This window comes from Apus apus, chromosome 15, assembly GCF_020740795.1.
Source record: "Apus apus isolate bApuApu2 chromosome 15, bApuApu2.pri.cur, whole genome shotgun sequence".
Taxonomy (NCBI): domain Eukaryota; kingdom Metazoa; phylum Chordata; class Aves; order Apodiformes; family Apodidae; genus Apus; species Apus apus.
The window spans coordinates 10,062,831-10,080,508 of record NC_067296.1 but is presented as its reverse complement, the minus strand read 5'-3'; the positions used below and the strand labels follow the sequence as shown (position 1 = coordinate 10,080,508).

Sequence of the window (17,678 nt, the reverse complement as noted above, 5' to 3'; positions counted from 1 at the left end):
TAGATTCAACACTATAATCCTATCTTATAATTTCAAAGACCATGTTCTATTTTAGTTATTGCTAGCGTCTCCAGAAGTAATAATGCACTTTCATAATCCAAAATACAGATTTTGTTTCTGACTCTCCCCTGATCAAGAATCAATACTTCATTTTTATAACATAAATCAGTGTGGTCCAACCCAGCCCAGTTCAACCCAGACCTGTTCAACTTCCTGGATCAGAGCTAATACAATGGCTTACCCATAATGTGATTACTTTCATGCTGGTGAATGTGTTCTCAGTAATAATGCTGAAAAGATGAATAGAAACTTTTTATAAGTATGATCCAATATAGCCTAATTAAATATGCAAGCTAATTAGGCATTCTTACCCCCAAAATAATGCTATTATTTTTGTTATATATGTATTTTGCATGCACAGGGCCCAGAGGAACAATTAAAAATTCCCCAAACACATGCTATTTTAGTGGGATTATTTGGAAGAAGAAAAAAGTTTGTTATAATTTAGGACTAGCACTTTGTTCAAGACAAATGTGAGAAGATGCAAAACAGAATGGAAAAGAAACATGGTTAAAGTTAAAAAGAAGACATCAAAGTAGTAAGGCAAGGAGTTTGAAACTGACTCAGCAGAAAAGAGGAAAAAATGCTTTGTGTCTGATTTTTAAAAAGTCATGAAATGAGTTTGGGAGCAGAACCTCATATTTTTGTGCCCATTTGGAAAAGTGGATGCAACTGGCCAAATTCTGCCCCTGGCATATGCCTAATAGGCGTACGTGACGGTGACAGCAGCACATCCAAATTCAAGCACAAAGCTGCATTTATTTATTTTTTTTTCCCCAGGTTTTTACATCAAACCCTTTATCTCCTTAGTACATGCTTCCAACTCTACCTGCTTCTACAAAAACAAAAAAACAATGGCAACAGTTGGTACAAAAATCAGATAAGATCCTACACACAAAGCTCTTAGAGATCAAAAAGTTACTCAATTGGTAACGTGGCTTGCAGAGATCCTCAGAAACATTGGGAGCTTGTTTTTATAGAAATTATCTGAAGCAGCAAGTGCCAACAAACTGGGATTACTTCATCATAAGTATTTAGTTTTCCTTCTCAAGAAAAGGACAGACAAGAGAAGCAGAGAAGAGTAAGAGGAAAAACTGGTTTCTTAATTGATCCAGGAAGGAGGAGGAAAAAGACAATGACAGAAGGGTGCCAATATTTCAGCAACCTGTGTGGAACTGATCCTACAGGAAGCAGGACGGGGTTTAGGCGGCAGGCGAAAGAAGAGGGAAGAGAAAGACGCTGTCCATGAGAAAGGCAATCCAGTTTGTACCTTGCCTGTCTGAAAGGTATTTGAAATTCAAGCTCAGATCTGAGGACTGAACCACTGCAGTCTGAGCTGCATCATCCTTTATTGTATGCAGCAGAATAAATGCTGCTCTTTGTTTTGTCCCAAAGCGAGCTGAGGTTGAGAGCTGAGGGCCTCACTTTCAAAAAACTTATTCTTTAACAGATTCCCTTTCTCATTGCACACTCCTGAAGTGGTTTTGTTATACTGCTCTAGGAATACAGGCAAGCAGTACCCCCTTCACAGACTCTCGTGCATTTATGTAATGTTGTCCCTGGTCCAGTATGATCGTAGAAAATACAACCCTAAAAGATTAAACTCTCAACCGTTCCTATGAAGAGGATACAGTTGCAGCTGTGTTCCCTCTTTAAAGAACACATCCTGCCTTAAATCACAATGTATCTAAACTTGACCAAACCCAGACTACTCAAACAAACAAACCAAGAAGGAAACAGACTCAAACATCACCTTTTCGAGAAATATGTCAAATCAAGAGGTTTCAAGGTTTTTACTTTTTTTTTTCTGTTGCTGTTTCTTCAGTGGCACATGCAGCTTCAACAACCATTACCTAAGGTGTTAATGAGCCAGGATCCAAACCTCCCAAACCATCTATTTCTTTTCTTTCTTTCAAAGAGTGATGTCACTCCAAACACAGCGACACTGACCTGAAATTTAGTCAGTTTTAAAATGTGAGCTACAAGCAATTCAGGTGTAAGTAATTCAGGCAGCAGGAACACCTGCTCTCCAGTCCACTGTTGCATCCTTACAGATTCGTCTCATTGCCCGTGATAAGAACTAGTCTCCTTGTCCTGCTGCTTGATGGAAGGCCAATACTCAAAAGTGGGGAAAAACAACTGCCTACAAGGAACAAAAAAGAAAGTGAAATCAAGTGATCTGGAGCTGAAAGGGAGAGCAAAGGGATGCTGAATCATGTCTGCCCTTCCACCACCAGTTAAAGCCAACCTAAGGCAGCCCAGCCCAGACACCCTCTCCTTGCCCCCAGCTGTGCATTCCTGTGGCCTGCCTAGTTCCAGCACAATATGTAGTCAGTCAGAACAAGGAGCTGATCCAGCAGAAAATTAATTCAGCAAAAACAAATACATAATTTTTTTGTGTGTTTGTTTGTTTGGTTTGGTTTTTTGTTTGGTTTTGTTTTTTAAAACAAAACAAAACAAAACAAACAAAAAAACCACCAACAAACAAAACCAAGCAACTTTTAAAACCAGGATCAGCCTCCTGACCTGTGTGTGAATGTGTTAGCACTGGTGCTGCAGAGGGGTGGGGTTGCACATCTGAAGGTCCAGGCTGGGGTGGGATGAGGGAAAAAAAAACAATCTTTCTCAGGAGGAGCCGGAATTTAGATCAGTTTAAATTGATCTCAAACCACACCCTTGGCAAGAGAGAAATTTAGGCAAATACCTGCCTGGTTAAGAGCAGGTTAGTGCTGCTCCTCAGGAAGTATAAAAGATGCTAGAGAATCTGATCTTTCCTGGGCATCCAGCTGCTCAGGTATTGGTGTTTGCATTAGTGGGATGCAAGGGCAAGGCAGGTACAGGGGTGGCCTTTGAGCACCCCCATTAGCACCAGTGAGCTTAGCAAGTGCTCTCATATTATTTAAGGGAGATGGAGCTTCACAACCTCTCTCCCCACAATCTTCCCAGAGCTTGAGCCATTCCTAAACATGTGTTAGGATTGAGCTGGGAGTTTAATGCTGGTTCCACCACTATTTCAATAGCTCCATGAGTCATTTTGATGTCATGCCTCAGTTTCCCTGTTATTAAGAACTACAAATGCAAACATAAAAACCACTAAATCACTCCATGTGTTTCCCATGCAGCATTTTTACTAGTTATCTGCCATTCACATAAGGGTATAAACATAAAGAGCTAAAAGAAATGTTGAACATTAGTCCCCAGAAGAGATGCAGGATCTGGTGTTGGATACAACTGGATATTGCTCATCTGAAGACATCAGATGAACAATCTACCAAAAAGCCAACACTGACCTCCTTTCTCTCCTGTCCCTCTCTTTCCTTCTTTGCCTAAGGAACGAATCGTAATGTCAGCATAAACTTGGTGTGGATGTGGTTTCTGAAATTACCTTGGGCTGGATTCGGTGACCCAGATAAATGCTTCCATCCTGCCTTCCCCTTGCTTTCCTAGTAAGATTTGGGAAGCAGCAGGGTACATCTGTTATCTGAGATTATGATTGGTTTTATTATTTACTGTTGCAGTAAACATCTACCCGGACTAATCAGGACCGGGGCACCATTACAATGGATGTTACACCCACTGAGTTAAAAAGATTAAAAGTCACTGCTTAAAAAAGTTGACAATCCATCTCAAGACATGTATTGCACAAAGGCAAGTACCACACAGCAGAGGGGAAAGTGAGAGCAGGATACTGTAATGGCATAAACCACCCATGTGCACAGGTTGATGGTTCCAACCGAAGTAAATGCTGCTGGTTTAATGACTCTTATATTTTTTCCCCTCCGATTTCTAATGCTTCTCCATTGCTGCCAGGTGGAAAAAGTGACCTGGGGCTCTATGCACACAGACATACGTGCCTACATGTGTGAATATATAATCATCACATTTTAAATAATTCAGTGCTGTTGGGTTTGTTCAGGACAGTCTGGCCTCATCTTCAAAAAAACAAAAACAAAGCAAAACAAGCAAACAAACAAAAAAACCCAAACGGACGGAGAGGAAGAAAAAAGCCCGCCTGTGTATTCCTGTTTGTGCAGACAGACGCTATACTTGCATCTATAAACTCTCTGCGAGTTTGCACCCTTCCTTATACATAAACCACCCTCCCTCCTGGGGTGTCTTCTCCTTAATTACGTTCACGTTAATTTAAGCACTCGGGACCGGCTCGCCCTCTCCCCCAAGCCAGCAGCCTCCGCAAACATCCTGAAAAGCAACCTGATCAGATGTTCCTCCTCTAGGCAGTTACACGGATTTTTCTCTCCCAAGCGGTTTAGAGCGGGCGAGCGAGAGCGCTCGGGTTTTCCAGCCTGCTCCTCCCACCAGAGACAACCTCCCGCTGCCTCTCCGCCGAGCAGCACTGCACACACGGCTCCGCCGCGGCGTGCGGGACGCGGGCAGAGCGCTCCGCTCCTCCCGCCGCCGGGGGAAGCGCCCCGGGCAGCCGCCGCCGCCGCTCCGTCCATGGGCCGGGGCCGCCGGGCAGCCCCCGCCTTCGCCGGCGGGCCATGAGCGGGCTGCGGAGCTTCCGCGGGGGCTGCCGGCCGCCGCAGTGAGCGCGGGGCCGCGCCGTCCCTCCGCTCCGCGCCGCTCCGCGCATGCCGGCGGGGCGCGTCCCGCGGCGGGGCAGCCCCGCGCCCCCCGCGCAGCCCCTCCGCAGCCGCCGCCGCGCCGCGATGCCGGTGGCGGGGCGCGGGCAGCCCGCCTCCTGGCTGCTGGTGCTGGGCGCCGCCGCCCCCGCCCTCTGGCTGCGCTGCGTCCTCGCCGACTTCACGGTGGACAACGAGGTGCACTCCAGCTTCATCCACCGGCGGCTGCGCGGCCCCGAGCGCCGAGAGATGCAGCGGGAGATCCTCTCCATCCTCGGCCTGCCGCACCGCCCGCGGCCCCACCTCCACGGCAAGCACAACTCGGCCCCCATGTTCATGCTGGACCTCTACAATGCCATGTCCGTGGAGGAGGGGGCGGCGGGGGCCGCCGCTGAGGATGGCGAGGGCTTCTCCTACCCCTACAAGCCCATCTTCAGCACCCAGGGGCCGCCCCTGGCCAGCCTGCAGGACAGCAACTTCCTCACCGAGGCTGACATGGTCATGAGCTTCGTCAACTTGGGTGAGTGCCTGCCCTCGGCGAGGCCCCGGGGCTGGATCCGGGATGACCGGGCAGGAGAACCGGGAACTGTGTCGGGGGGAGGCTGGAGCTGGGCCTTGGCCACCGACGGGAGGGCAGGGGTGGGTGGCTGAGGCGGCCTCGGCAGGGAGCTGCTTCTGCAGCAGGTCAGATGGGTGGTACCCGGCTTGGGCAAGGAAGCGCAGGTAGCGGCCCTTGGAAAGGCAGCTGCTCTGCCAGGTCGCAGTTAAATGGCAGCAGCGTGGCTTGGACTTTCCAGCACAGCCCTTGGACAGCCACAGGCTCTCACCACGCTCCACCCCACACACCCGACACACTAAGTTCTTTGCCACCTTCTCCCTTTCATAGTTGTCACACCTCAGCAATGGGATTTGCAGGTAGTTGAACAGGACCATTAGGTCTGTGTCATATCCCGCAGTGCCAAGGTAGACAGGAAACCCAGGCAGGACCACTGGTCCCGGCATGGCTCCCAGCACCAGGCTGGTGCTCAAGTGGGATGCAGAGCCACCAGGGCTGCTTAGATGGACAAAGTTCCTGCAGCATCACAGCACTCCTTCAGCCAAAGAGGCCGAGCTGCTCACACATGTTTTCCTAATGGCTTGAGAGGGATTCCACAGTAAATCCTTATTTACTCCTGCAGCTTTTTCTGTTGACCCCAGTTCATGCAGCTAACTCGCCTCTTTTCACAAGCACATGTGGATGGGTTTATGCAAATGATATGAAAGCTGGCATGCTTTGTATGCAGCTCGCTGGGCCTCCCTAATTGGATGCCACGGCCCAATCTGATTTCTATTTGCTTGCTGTAGGTTGCACACTCGTGTCGACTGACTTGGCCGGATTTGAGTAAAACATTGTTGGGATGAGCATTCTATTTTAAATATATAATTACAGATCTGGTTCACTCCATCCATTTTTAGATCTCATCATGTGCAGCTCTGAAACCACCACACGTACAGGGTGTCTGCAAGTTCAAGACAGAATCTGAATAGTATTTCCAAAACAAGATCCGCTCAAACTTTGTCCTAGACAAAGGGACATACAGAGCACGAGAGGAACCCACCTCTGGCACATAACCTGCTAGGGATTACAGACAGCCCCGTCACCAATAAATCCATTAACACCTTTATGGATATCACTGTTCTGGACACTTCCACTGCCTGAAACTTCAGAGGCAACAAAGATTAAATCACCACCTAAATCACCACCTCTCTAATCCCAGCTCTTTAAGTAACTGAAAAAGATCAGTAGCTGTAAAGGCTCCACGACACACGTTAATAATTATTAGACACGGTAGCCATCCCGGCACAATTCTTGCATGATAGGGAGGCACAGGAAGCTGTGGAAGATCTCTGGTTTGCATGAGCTGCATCTCCTTGTTGACTACCATAAGCTTCACAGTGGGAAGCTCTGAATTACATCTGGCCCCGGGGCCAGACAGTGCTGGTGCTTTCCATTTGAAATTAGTGTTTGTCTAATCGCTGCTAGATACTTAAGCTGATCAACAACGATACATTTAAAATCAAATATTTGAGCAGCCAAAAGTACCAATGGTGGTCAAATATTTGACTTTAGAGATAAGAGTGACTGATCTTGCTAACATTGTTCTCTGTGGTTCTTGGGTCCCACACCATGTACTACCAGAGTGCAGGGAGGGTCCCAAACAGAAGGCAAAGGATGTTGAAATAATGATAGCAAAATTCACACTGCTCTTTGCATTTCGGTGGAGAGGAGAGAACCTTTATGAAACATGTAAGTACCTAATGGAAGGGAGTTTAGCTCTGGGGAAGGAGCTCAGCTCCTCAGGCGTACTTATGCACTGCTCAACTTTGACCAGTGAGACTGCAGCGCTCCCGTCCCGGGCTTCCTACGGAAGGAAAGTCACCTTTACTGCCCATGGAAGTTTTACAGTAAAGGAATTAATGTTTAGGTCCCTGATTATTTTGAATATGAAGGAGCAGAATCGATCCATAAACTGTGAAATAAAAATTACATTTTGGGTAGATCTAAGAGAGAAGTTTTTATAGAGCAGGTTATACCTGAATAAACTGTAGGTAATCAATAATCAGAGATGTGATGTGATGACTACAGTCGATCTGATAATTCATTTTGACCCACTGGGCTTTGTAGTTGGCTTAGAAATCCAGAAGTGTTCTTTATGCAGATAACTTAATTACCATTTTATTTAATTGCTGTCAGCTTGGCCAGTGAATAGTAAGAGCACAGGCAAAATCCAACAGTTTTAAGAAGGGAAGGTGGAATTATGACCAGCAAGGCACATTTCAGAGGTTTATCTGTACTGTTTTGTTCCCTTGTCAACAGTGCCTGCCAGGATGAGTTTAAAAAGGACACAGATCTATAGTAGCTTTCTTCATCCTGTGCACACCTTTCATCCCATTATAGTCATCGGTCTTTCATCTTTATAGGACAAAGACAGGCTTGTTTATGGACATTTTAATGAATTAGACCAGCCACTCACTCCTATATATAGCCAAATACAACACCTGCTTTGATACATACAGTTTTCTGTGACATTCAGGGAAAATTAGATCTATTGTTGAACAGATATTTTTTTGAGACTTTCTACAATGATCCCTTTTAAAGCAGAGCTGAATTGCTGAATGCAGACTGTAGTAAACTGTGTCCTAGTTTTGTAAGAGATACTCTGTGAGCATTACATTTCACAGGTAGGCTTTTATTACTATACTAGTCACAATGAGGAAATGTCACAGCATAATAAAGTTCCATCTTAGAATGGAGGAAGTCAATTTAGTATAGAAATAAAACTTTAAATTTCAATAAATAAAACATGATATTCCAGGCTTCTAAATGCTAATCTACAAGTAACTTTTTTTGCTTTATTATTCTTCATCTACCCAGTCATACAACTTTAAAGAAATATTGAAAAAACTATTGCAAGAATTACTGGGCTACATAGTAACAACAACCACCCCCCCACACATACAGACTTTGATTTCTATGGAGAATGGAGATACTATGTATATTTATTCCAGAGAGTTTACACTGGGTATTGGTGGGGAGGAACCAGAATACAGGTGCTCCATTTTGGGGTTATGTTGCAGGGAGCTTTGTACTAAGCATGTAATGTTACTGTAAAATCTTGACAATTAATTAGATTTGGATTTATAACCAGTTAATTCACAGGCTACATTTTCTCTTAGCTTACACCTGTTCTAAGATGGATGGGGAATGGATTTGTGTCAAGACTGAAGTCAAATGTAAATTAAAAGAGAATTTAGCCACAGTGGTCTGACTAAGTTAGTCAGTTAATTACTGGCTAATTTTATAAAATTAATTACTATAATTTCAGTATTTGGAATTTCGTTTCAGATCCTGTCCAAGTACAGTTTACAAACTGATCCATTTTAGGAACTAGAAAAATGCAAAGCATTTTTTGCACAAGTTTAGTTTCAAGTTTATAAACAGCAGCTGAGGAGTAAACATCCTCTAGATGACTTAGACCCTCTCTTCTAAAAATAATTGCGTTGTCCTTATGTGGGTAATCTTGTCTCAGTAAACAGACTTGCTTAGAATATTTTTTAAAGGAGTCGCACAAGTGATATGCAATTTGTTAATTTGTCTTGTGGTTGATTATTAAATGAACAACATTGTTTAATCCTGGCAAAAAATAATAGGGGGGGGGGGGAATTAGTCATTCTTGGAAGGAGCACATGAAAGTGGCTTTTGTTAATGTAAATCAAGAAGCTGAAGAGCCCCCAAGTTTCCTTTTATTTCATACCATCTGGCTATTCTTTTTGTTGACAAGTGTTTGGCATAGAGAACCATCTCTTTGCCCTTTAATAACAGGCTTTAACACTGTAGGGTATTAGAAAAAGATTCTATAACAGTTAAAAAATTTCCTTCGGGGAATACTTTATAAAGTGAGCACGGGCTGCAGGCATTTGCAGCTGTAACCTGGCTTGTGTTAAAATTTGGAAGGGGCTGCCTTGCATTCCAGCTCACTACAGGCCTTCATTGGTGTACAGCCAAAGGTTAATATAGATGTCACACAGTTTTTCTTTGGAGAGCCTCAGATACAAGAGTACGCGTACAGCTGTGTTTTTAGTAACCCTTTCATAATTACTTCTTTTAAACCTCATTTTCCTGCTTATATAAATCAAAGATTTTCAAGGATATTTGACCTGGATTTGAACTTATTTGATCTTCACATATTTCCCACTTGAAACAAAGCAGATTAAATGTTAGCCTTGGATGCTTGGTCACGATCACATGGTTTGTCCATACATTAGGCCAAGCCCTTGGCTTTTTTTTTTTTTCCTTCCCCACCTAGTGCTGTTATAAGCTCTCAAGCCTGAACAGGTACATCCTGTAATTGTGTTGGACAGTATGGATATATACAACACTGGTGGTATAAGATTAGCTGAAGTAGAAAGCTTGCAGCAAACTAAAGGTATGAAGTACACTGACCATGCAGCAAGTAGCCGGTGGGTGTTCCTTAAATGTATGGACCTGTTCTAGAGAGGAACTAATACATTTTAAAATTTTCAGGTGCAAAATGGCAGAACAGGAACTATTTACGTCTGCCAAATGGGTGCAGTGGTAGCAGAAAATGGAGCAGCTGAGGACAGATGTCCTCAAGCAAGGAAAAAGGACACAGAAATTGTCCCCATCCACTCACACGCCTCTGCGGGGTTTTATCGCAGAGACGGGGTCTCTTCCCTGTTCCCACACAGGCTGTCCTGGGGAGGTGAAGCCCTCTCCGGGAAACGTAGTTTAAAAGCCAAAGCACAACAGCTTGTAAAGTGCTTTGAAGGAGACAAGCCTTGATGGCCAGATCTTGTGATGCTTGTAACAGGAGTTGGGCACAAGTGAAGCGTGCAGGACCTGCTCCCACCGTGCTGCCGGCCCTCGGTGGGGTGTGTGTGTGTGTGTCCGTGTGTCCGTCCATCCATCCCCCGTGGCTCCTTTTGCAAAGGAGCTTTAATGGCCTCTAGGCAGGCAGCATGAAACCAGGCATTATGTTTTCATCTGTAAATAAGCTTGAAACACTTTATTGGGTAGGGGGGGAGAGATGTGTGAGAGAAGGTTACACAAGTGGTTGGAAACATTAATTAAAAAAAAGATTATAACTATTAAAGCCTAGTCAGGGCTGTTGACAGGCTCCTTTTAAATGGAACACTGCGATGTTTTAGTTTAATACATTCTGGCAGTGTCACCGGGGTTAAGGCTAATACTGGGATGTGTGGATCCTGTCATGTTATTGTCAGGAGGAATGCAGGGATTAGGTTTAAAAGTGGCGGTGGGTGAGTGGTGCAGCTGTGTACACTTATTATAAAAGATTTAAGTCCCACTGGTAAAATCAATATATTAAATTGCAAGAGTCTCTGTTTTTAATTAGTTTAAATCAAATAGACTGTTAGTGCCATTATGGTGTCTATCCTTGGACCAAGTGAGGAAATGCTAATATTTATATGGAAACTGTTAATTTGTGGTTAAAATGATAACACATTTAGTTTTGTGCATCTAAATTGTTCTAACTTGATGAATACCAGTGAGAAGTTGCAATGATGGATGAAGTCATCTGAGCAAGAACACAAGTAAGCAAATTTTGATAGCAGGCCATGTAAAGAGACTATCTGTTGATATGCAGCATTAAGAGACCATGTTATTTTAAGCCCCTTCCAGTGGTACAGTCCTCTCTGGGGCCTGTGCATGAACTATATATATTGTATTTTTTTCTTTTTCTCTAAAGGGCAGGAACTTTAAAGAAACGAGTGTGATGTTTAAATTAGTTTCAGGATAAAGATTTTCATTCTGCAACTGTTTCAAGTAAATGGGACTACTCACAAAGACTAATCACACGGATAAAAGTTCTGCACACACATATGTTCGGAAAATGAAAACCCAAGAGAAAATTCTTGGCTAGGTCTTCATTGGTGTAAATTGTCAAATTTCTCCCAAAACTGGCCCTATGGTCTCATTTATACAACTGTACGTCCAAAGTAATTCCCATAAACTCCCTCTTGATTTACACTAGCACGATTGAGAACAGAATTGGGCCAAAGAAATGCGCCTGTGTTGAAATAATGAGCATGCAGTAGTTTCTGCTAGAGCTTCAAACAGTTTTCTCTCCTAATCTTGAAATTTTTTTGAGGGAGGCTTCCTTTGCTGCAAACAATCAAAACATGAACTAGCTCCTATTAGTGACTGCTTATCATTATTAGTGCAGTCCATGTTGTTGAACTACAGCTGAATTCCCATCTTTGCAACAAGCAGAATTTAACAAATAATGTTTGACAAAAATGTGAAACTGATATTTCTTAATACAAGACATATTTCATATGGAGAAACTTCACTGCTGAAAGATTCCTGGTATCAAAATAACTGAATCATAGTACAAATAAACAGTGTGTTGTAAAGGCTGAAGGGCCGAATTCCGAGCTGGAGTAGTTCCACTGAAGTCAGTGGAGTTGTGCCAGGAGATAAACTGCCATCTAGGTTTTTTTTTTTTGCTGTATATGTCAAAACCAGAAGTGTTAAAGATTTTGTCAGTAAACATCTTTTCTATGAAAAAGGTTGCAGGTAGCAAAGTTTCAACTGAGTCTAATTCAAATATCTCTTTCTGAAATCCTTACTTGGTTGATGAAAACTACAAAGTTTGCCCAGACCCCATTTGTCTGGGTATATGTTGTACTATTCCAATATTTATCCATAAGTTCACTGATTCACAGCAGGCAACGTAAGAGGTTGCTGGGGGTGAGCTCATACAAGCAAGCCCCACAATACCCTACCATGCACGTTCTCTTAAACATCTTGAAATCAGTGAAAATCCTTTAGTGATCCAGATTGGGTGGATTGAATTAATGGCAACTTTGAGACTACAAGTTTTAGTGTAATTGCTTTATTGTTTTGGAACCGAAATGCTTACAGTTCGGTTCCTGTGCAAACATGTTTAACGTGTGTTAATGTGTTTCCAAACCAGACCCACTCCGCAAAATCCTGCTTCTCATTAATTGACATCAGTGGCATGGTACAGTATTTCAAAGCACTGGCTAAATATAAACTGTGTTTCTAATTTCCTTACTTTCCTGTGTTTGGAATGCCAATGTTAATTTGTTCCCATGGAAGAGTGAGAGCTGCCAACCACAGTTTTATATAAATGGCTTTACAGTGCAGGGCTGCCAACATTAAATGATACTTAGGAATTTTCATGACACTTTGTATTTAATGCTTGTGTGTGTATGTGAGAGAGAAATATATAGAGATAGTATGGGATGTTGAACAGCACAGCCACTGATGATCAAGGCAAATGTTTGAAGAAATTTACCCTTTGAGTAGCTGATACTTAATGTTTCTTGTCATTTAAGGATTTTTAATAACCTATCAGGTATTACATAGCATATTCCTTCTGCCTAGAAAATCCTATTTTGCAGTGAATTTTGTTGCTAACTCTCCAAGCAGTTCTGTGGGTCCCCCTTCCTCCCACAGTTTAAGTTATTTATTAACAGATGAGCAAAAAGACTTTTGTTTATGTTGCTATTCTGATAATTATGGACTAGATTTTAAGAATGTGATATTACTCAGCACAAGAATGTAAAAGTAAAAAAAGCTGCCACAGCTAAGGACTAGGGCAATTAACTGATTTTGATTAAAACTGCCAACAGTTCTTTTTTCTTTAAAAAGCTAGATAAAATCTTGTGCTTTCTTGAAGAAGTTGAAGCATAACCAGAGTTTCTTTAGTGGTATGTACTGTCTTTGTATATGAAACAAATGTGAAGCTCCCTTTAAACAAATTTATTTTAAACTGATGATGGTGAAAACAATGTCTGTTTATGTGCTTCTCCTTTTATTCCCGGAGGACATTCCAAATACAGATTGTTCATGTTTCAGTAGATTCCTCTTAATGAGCACCATGGTTTATCTCTCAATTTCCCATTTTATTGGAACAGGTGCAGTGTCTGCCCTCTGTGCCAGCCCTGCGCTGCACCAACAAACAAAGTGGTGTTTTGGTTCACTGGATTTAAAAGTCTCCTGAGAGTAAAGAAATGAAAGAGAAAGAATTTAGAAAGTGCCTAGTGAAGGAAAGACACTTCAAGTAATGTGCTTTGTCACTCAGGTCTTCCCATAAATTACCTTAAACTATTTCTGAAGTGTTTGAAAAATTTTATCCCTGGAGGATGGAGTTTCTGTTCCATCTTGGAGGTCCCATGCTATTCTTCATCATCTTTATCTAAATGCAGTAGCTTCCAAGTAAGACTCCTTTGTTGTCAGGTTGAACTAAATTTTACAGGCTCAAATTATCTTTTTTTCCCTTGCCTTAAACTAAAAGAATTGTAAATTTTCAGTTTTTCACTGTTTCTGATTCTGCCTCATTTAAAAGATACTGCAAATAGCCATCCAAGTTTAAACAAGATTATGTTGTAATTAGACAGACAAACTCATAATTATTTAAGGGCTAAACCAACAACAGCAACCCTTTCAGGTTCATTTTGACAGTGTTTATCCAGTGTATCTGGAAAGGCTTACAATTAAAGTGCCTGAAGGGTGGGCATGAGATTTTTCAGCATGCAGTCAGTGCTATCGGGTCCACCTGGCCTGGGAAACTATGCAGGCTTTGTAGTAGAGAAAATCCTTTAGCTTAGATCTTCATGGCAAGCTCTTAAAAGCTACCTTCCTTTTAAAAAAATAAAAGGAGGAGGGAGAGGGAAGGCACTGCTTGCCTCTAAATTATACTTAAAACAATCAGGGGCCATCTCAGGCTCTTTGTGACGAGGGAACACTGTCCTGCTGATCAGGCTGATCATCTTGCAGAGCATAATTTTTTTCAAGTTTTGCCTGTCGTGCACAACTGCCTTTCAAAGGAGCAGAAAGTTTTCCCTCAGGAGGCTGCAGCCTCCAGCACACGGTGCGGGCCAGAATGGCACCTCCACGAATGTCACCAGGCAGTGTCCTCAGCTGGACCAGCTCGCCACAAGGCCATCCCTGCAGTGGAGTCACCACAACTGATGCCATCTGAGGAGCTGGCACAATGTCTCAACCAAGTTTTGGGGGCTGTAATTCAGGTCGAGCTTTGACTATCTTCCTAGAGCCACTGGGCCAAGCCCTGCCTTCAGCCACCTTGTTTTGGTGGCACCAGGGGGGCTGCCTCCCTCCTCTGATTTTACCAGATGTTTTTCCCACAGCACAGTGGCAGTAAAACTTTTTAAAAGAAACCAGAAGAACCCTGGGAGAGCTACTAAAAAATGCTTATAAAATAATACAGCATCAGTAGTTGGGAATTACTCTTCCAGTGGAAGAACAAGTTTCTTAGTGGCTGGCAGTGTTTCACTGCTGGAGTACCTGAAACACCCCTGGACTTCAGTGAGTCCTTTGGCACCCTGAGGGGAAGCATGTTCAAGTTCATCATTTAAGTGGAAGATTTAAAATTACTGTAATTTAGAAAATCTGATTTCCAGTGCTTAAAATTCAGTAGTGTTCAGCTATTTTTGTGTCAGTATTTTAATAACAGTTTCTATACATCAGCCAAGTATCTGCAATGCCACAAACAATAACCATTCACCACTAACAGGAATCAATTCCTGATCCTATCTCTGCTCGATACTTGCAAACTGCTCCTCCTCTAGTTCTCAAGGTTAAAACTTACTACTTCTATCATTCAAAACATTCTGAACATTTTAATCTGGCTACTTTTATTTATTACTGTGCAGTAATTATAATCCCACAGAGACTTTTTAAATGTTAATAAAGAGAACTGCACATCACTTTTCCTGAAGCTTGTGTGGCACTATAAACATCATGCTGAGTTTAAGTTCCCCTTTCTGACCATATCCTTAAAAAATCCAGCATTTGTTTAGAGAAAAAAGAAATAGAAGAAGAAAAAAAAAACGGAAAAAGAGAGAAGTAACTTTAGCTTCACAATCTGCTAGCTACATAAAGCAGTAAATGGTCAGTTGAGACAGGGAAAAACCAGAACTGCTGGAGATTGGTTGTTTCCTTTTGGAGGAAACAATAAATGTGCCCACTTGTATATTAACAGCATTACTACTGGGCCCCTTAATTTCACAAATATACTTGTAATAAACTGCAGAAGAGAAGAGCTGGAAGAGAATAATTCAGCACAGATCTTTTCAACTCAAAACGAAGCTCTTGAGTAACCACTTTTTCAAGTCTTGGCACAAATCAGATACAAAGATATTTCAGCACTATGTGATTAATCATTTGCCTCCTGAGACAGGTGAGAAGGAGCAGCTAATCAGACTTGTGGTGTAAAACTACTCTCATTGGTGTGAACACAACTTTGACCTCTGAATACAACAATTTCTGCAACTCAGTGGCAACCATTATAATCAAATTACAGGAATATTAGACCATACACACAGAAATCTGTGACCGTTACGCTACATAAAAACCTGACACAGGGAATAACTGAACTACATGAAAGAATCCAGCAAGTTGCAGGAACACAATCAAGCAAAACCCCAAATATTTTTTTAGAAAACAGTAACTGTGATTTTACTTATTAGTCCACAACTATGAGATGAGAGCTGCTTCACTGAAAATATTACAGAGCAGGGGAAAAATCTAAGTCAGTGTGTCTAGTACTCTGGAAGTCTTTCCTCCCCATATTGGCAGTTGTAGTCCAGCAACTGAGAGTAGTGACTTGTAGGCAAGAGTCTGAGCTGGAGAAGAATGATCTGTGTTCCTGCTCCTTCAGAGACACTTTCATAAATGCCATACTCTGATTTCTGTGCTATTTTTAATAGTTGCACACAACAGGATATGAATTGCTTTCCCTTCATTCATACCAAACCGATGTGAAGACATAAATGTGTGTTACAACAGCTGATCTTTTACCCCAGAACTGCAGTTGCAAAATTGTGTTTGAAGACACAAAAAACCCAAAACAAAACAGAAAATGCTGTTGTTAGGGGCTGACTCAGGAGGCCTGGATGGCCCAACCCTAGCGAGAGGCTCAGTGTCAGGAATCCAGCCCTGCGATCTGTGGTGTGGTATGCAGGGCTAGGTGCTGCTGATGTCACCAATGGCCTTATCTTGTACCAAAAAAAATATTCCTCTTGTATAATAGGGATCGTGGGTGGGAATTAAACTCAAAATAAATCTTCTCCTAACCTTCAGATTCTGGTATGCCTGGGGTGTTGCCCACCAACAGCTAAGGTGTAATGAGAACACACACACACTCTGTACATAGGTGCATATATATACATGCCTTCCTGAGGACTTTTCTGAAATAATAGTTCAGACTTGCTGTTGCTTGAAGACATTAGCATTTTACATCTACCAACAGAAACATATGTGGATGTCATTAAGAGTTTTTTTAATATTGATCTCTCTCAGGCCCATACACCAAATTATTAAAAAAATAAACAGTCCCCTGCCTGTTGCTCCTTAAAATACATGTATTGCACAGCAACTATTCCTCGAAAGCAAAAACACAGTATGTGTAAGCTGGGAGGCAAAGAGCACGTGGATGTGGGTGGCAGTGAGGAGCAGTGCTGGGCAGTGAGGAGCAGTGCAGGATAACGAGGAGCAGCACTGGGCAGTGACCTCTTCTGCCTCCATGTCCCACACTCCAGAGGCTGCACTCACTGCCCCACCTGAGCTCAGCTATTTTGGCAGCAGAGAGGAAACATGATGATCTCAAAGAAAAATGTGAAACGGGTCATGAAGTTCCACTTTCATGAGAAAGGGCACTCTGGAGTAGCTTTTTAAGCCGAAATGGAGGTCTCTAATAATGATTTTCCAAAATGTTTCCTCCCATCCCTCTAAACACTGTATTTCTCTGTAATAATCCTGGTTTATAAAATGTGTCAATACCTCTGGACCTCCCACGAACAGAACACCTGAAAAACATGCAGTAGATGTAACAGCAAGGGTGCAAGGTGAGCTCTGCTCTTGCAGGGATTTCCCCTCCAGGGCAGATGGACCTTTCCCCCGCATAGTTTTTTGCCCCCTAATCTCCCAGCTCCTGCCTGACCGAGAAAGGCACAGATGTTTGTTATTGCACAGACAAGCTCCAAGTGTCCAGCCGCTTGCAGGCTCATGGCACAGCTCAGAGTGTGTGCATTCCAAGTTGAAATTTTGCTGATTACAATCAAAGCCTGAGATTCATATCTGATGGCTGCATGTCTGACATCGATGGCTTATTTTGTAACAGCCCACAAACTACCACCTCAACAAAACCAGAATCTGGGATTTCAGCTAAAAAAATCCAGCAAATCGTATGGTTCCAAAGCTGGAAAACTGGTTCTTGAATTATTTCCTTTTATCACAGTAAACCACAAAAAAGGCTCAATTCCCTGCGCCTGTGACTCCCGCCGTGTTCCTCCCAGAGAGCCTGTGCAGGTGTAGCTCCACAGTCAGGAGTATTTGGGGGGGGGGGAATGCTGGTATTGTTGTGGCAATACAATATTAAAGGAGTATTAATTAGATTTATGTTATTTATTTGGGCAGCTGTTCCGTAGATGAAAGGAAGTTTAATGCAAATGAAATTAATAAGT

General features: G+C 42.7%; 1 protein-coding gene across 1 annotated transcript in view; it reads left to right on the top strand.

The window, feature by feature from the left end:
• The first annotated feature begins 4,652 nt into the window (after positions 1 to 4,652).
• Positions 4,653 to 17,678, top strand: part of BMP7 (bone morphogenetic protein 7) — a 43,948-nt gene continuing 30,922 nt past the window's right edge. The window contains exon 1 of the mRNA XM_051633318.1: positions 4,653 to 5,163. Coding sequence (XP_051489278.1) covers positions 4,653 to 5,163 — 511 coding nt within the window. The remainder of the gene's footprint in view (positions 5,164 to 17,678) is intronic.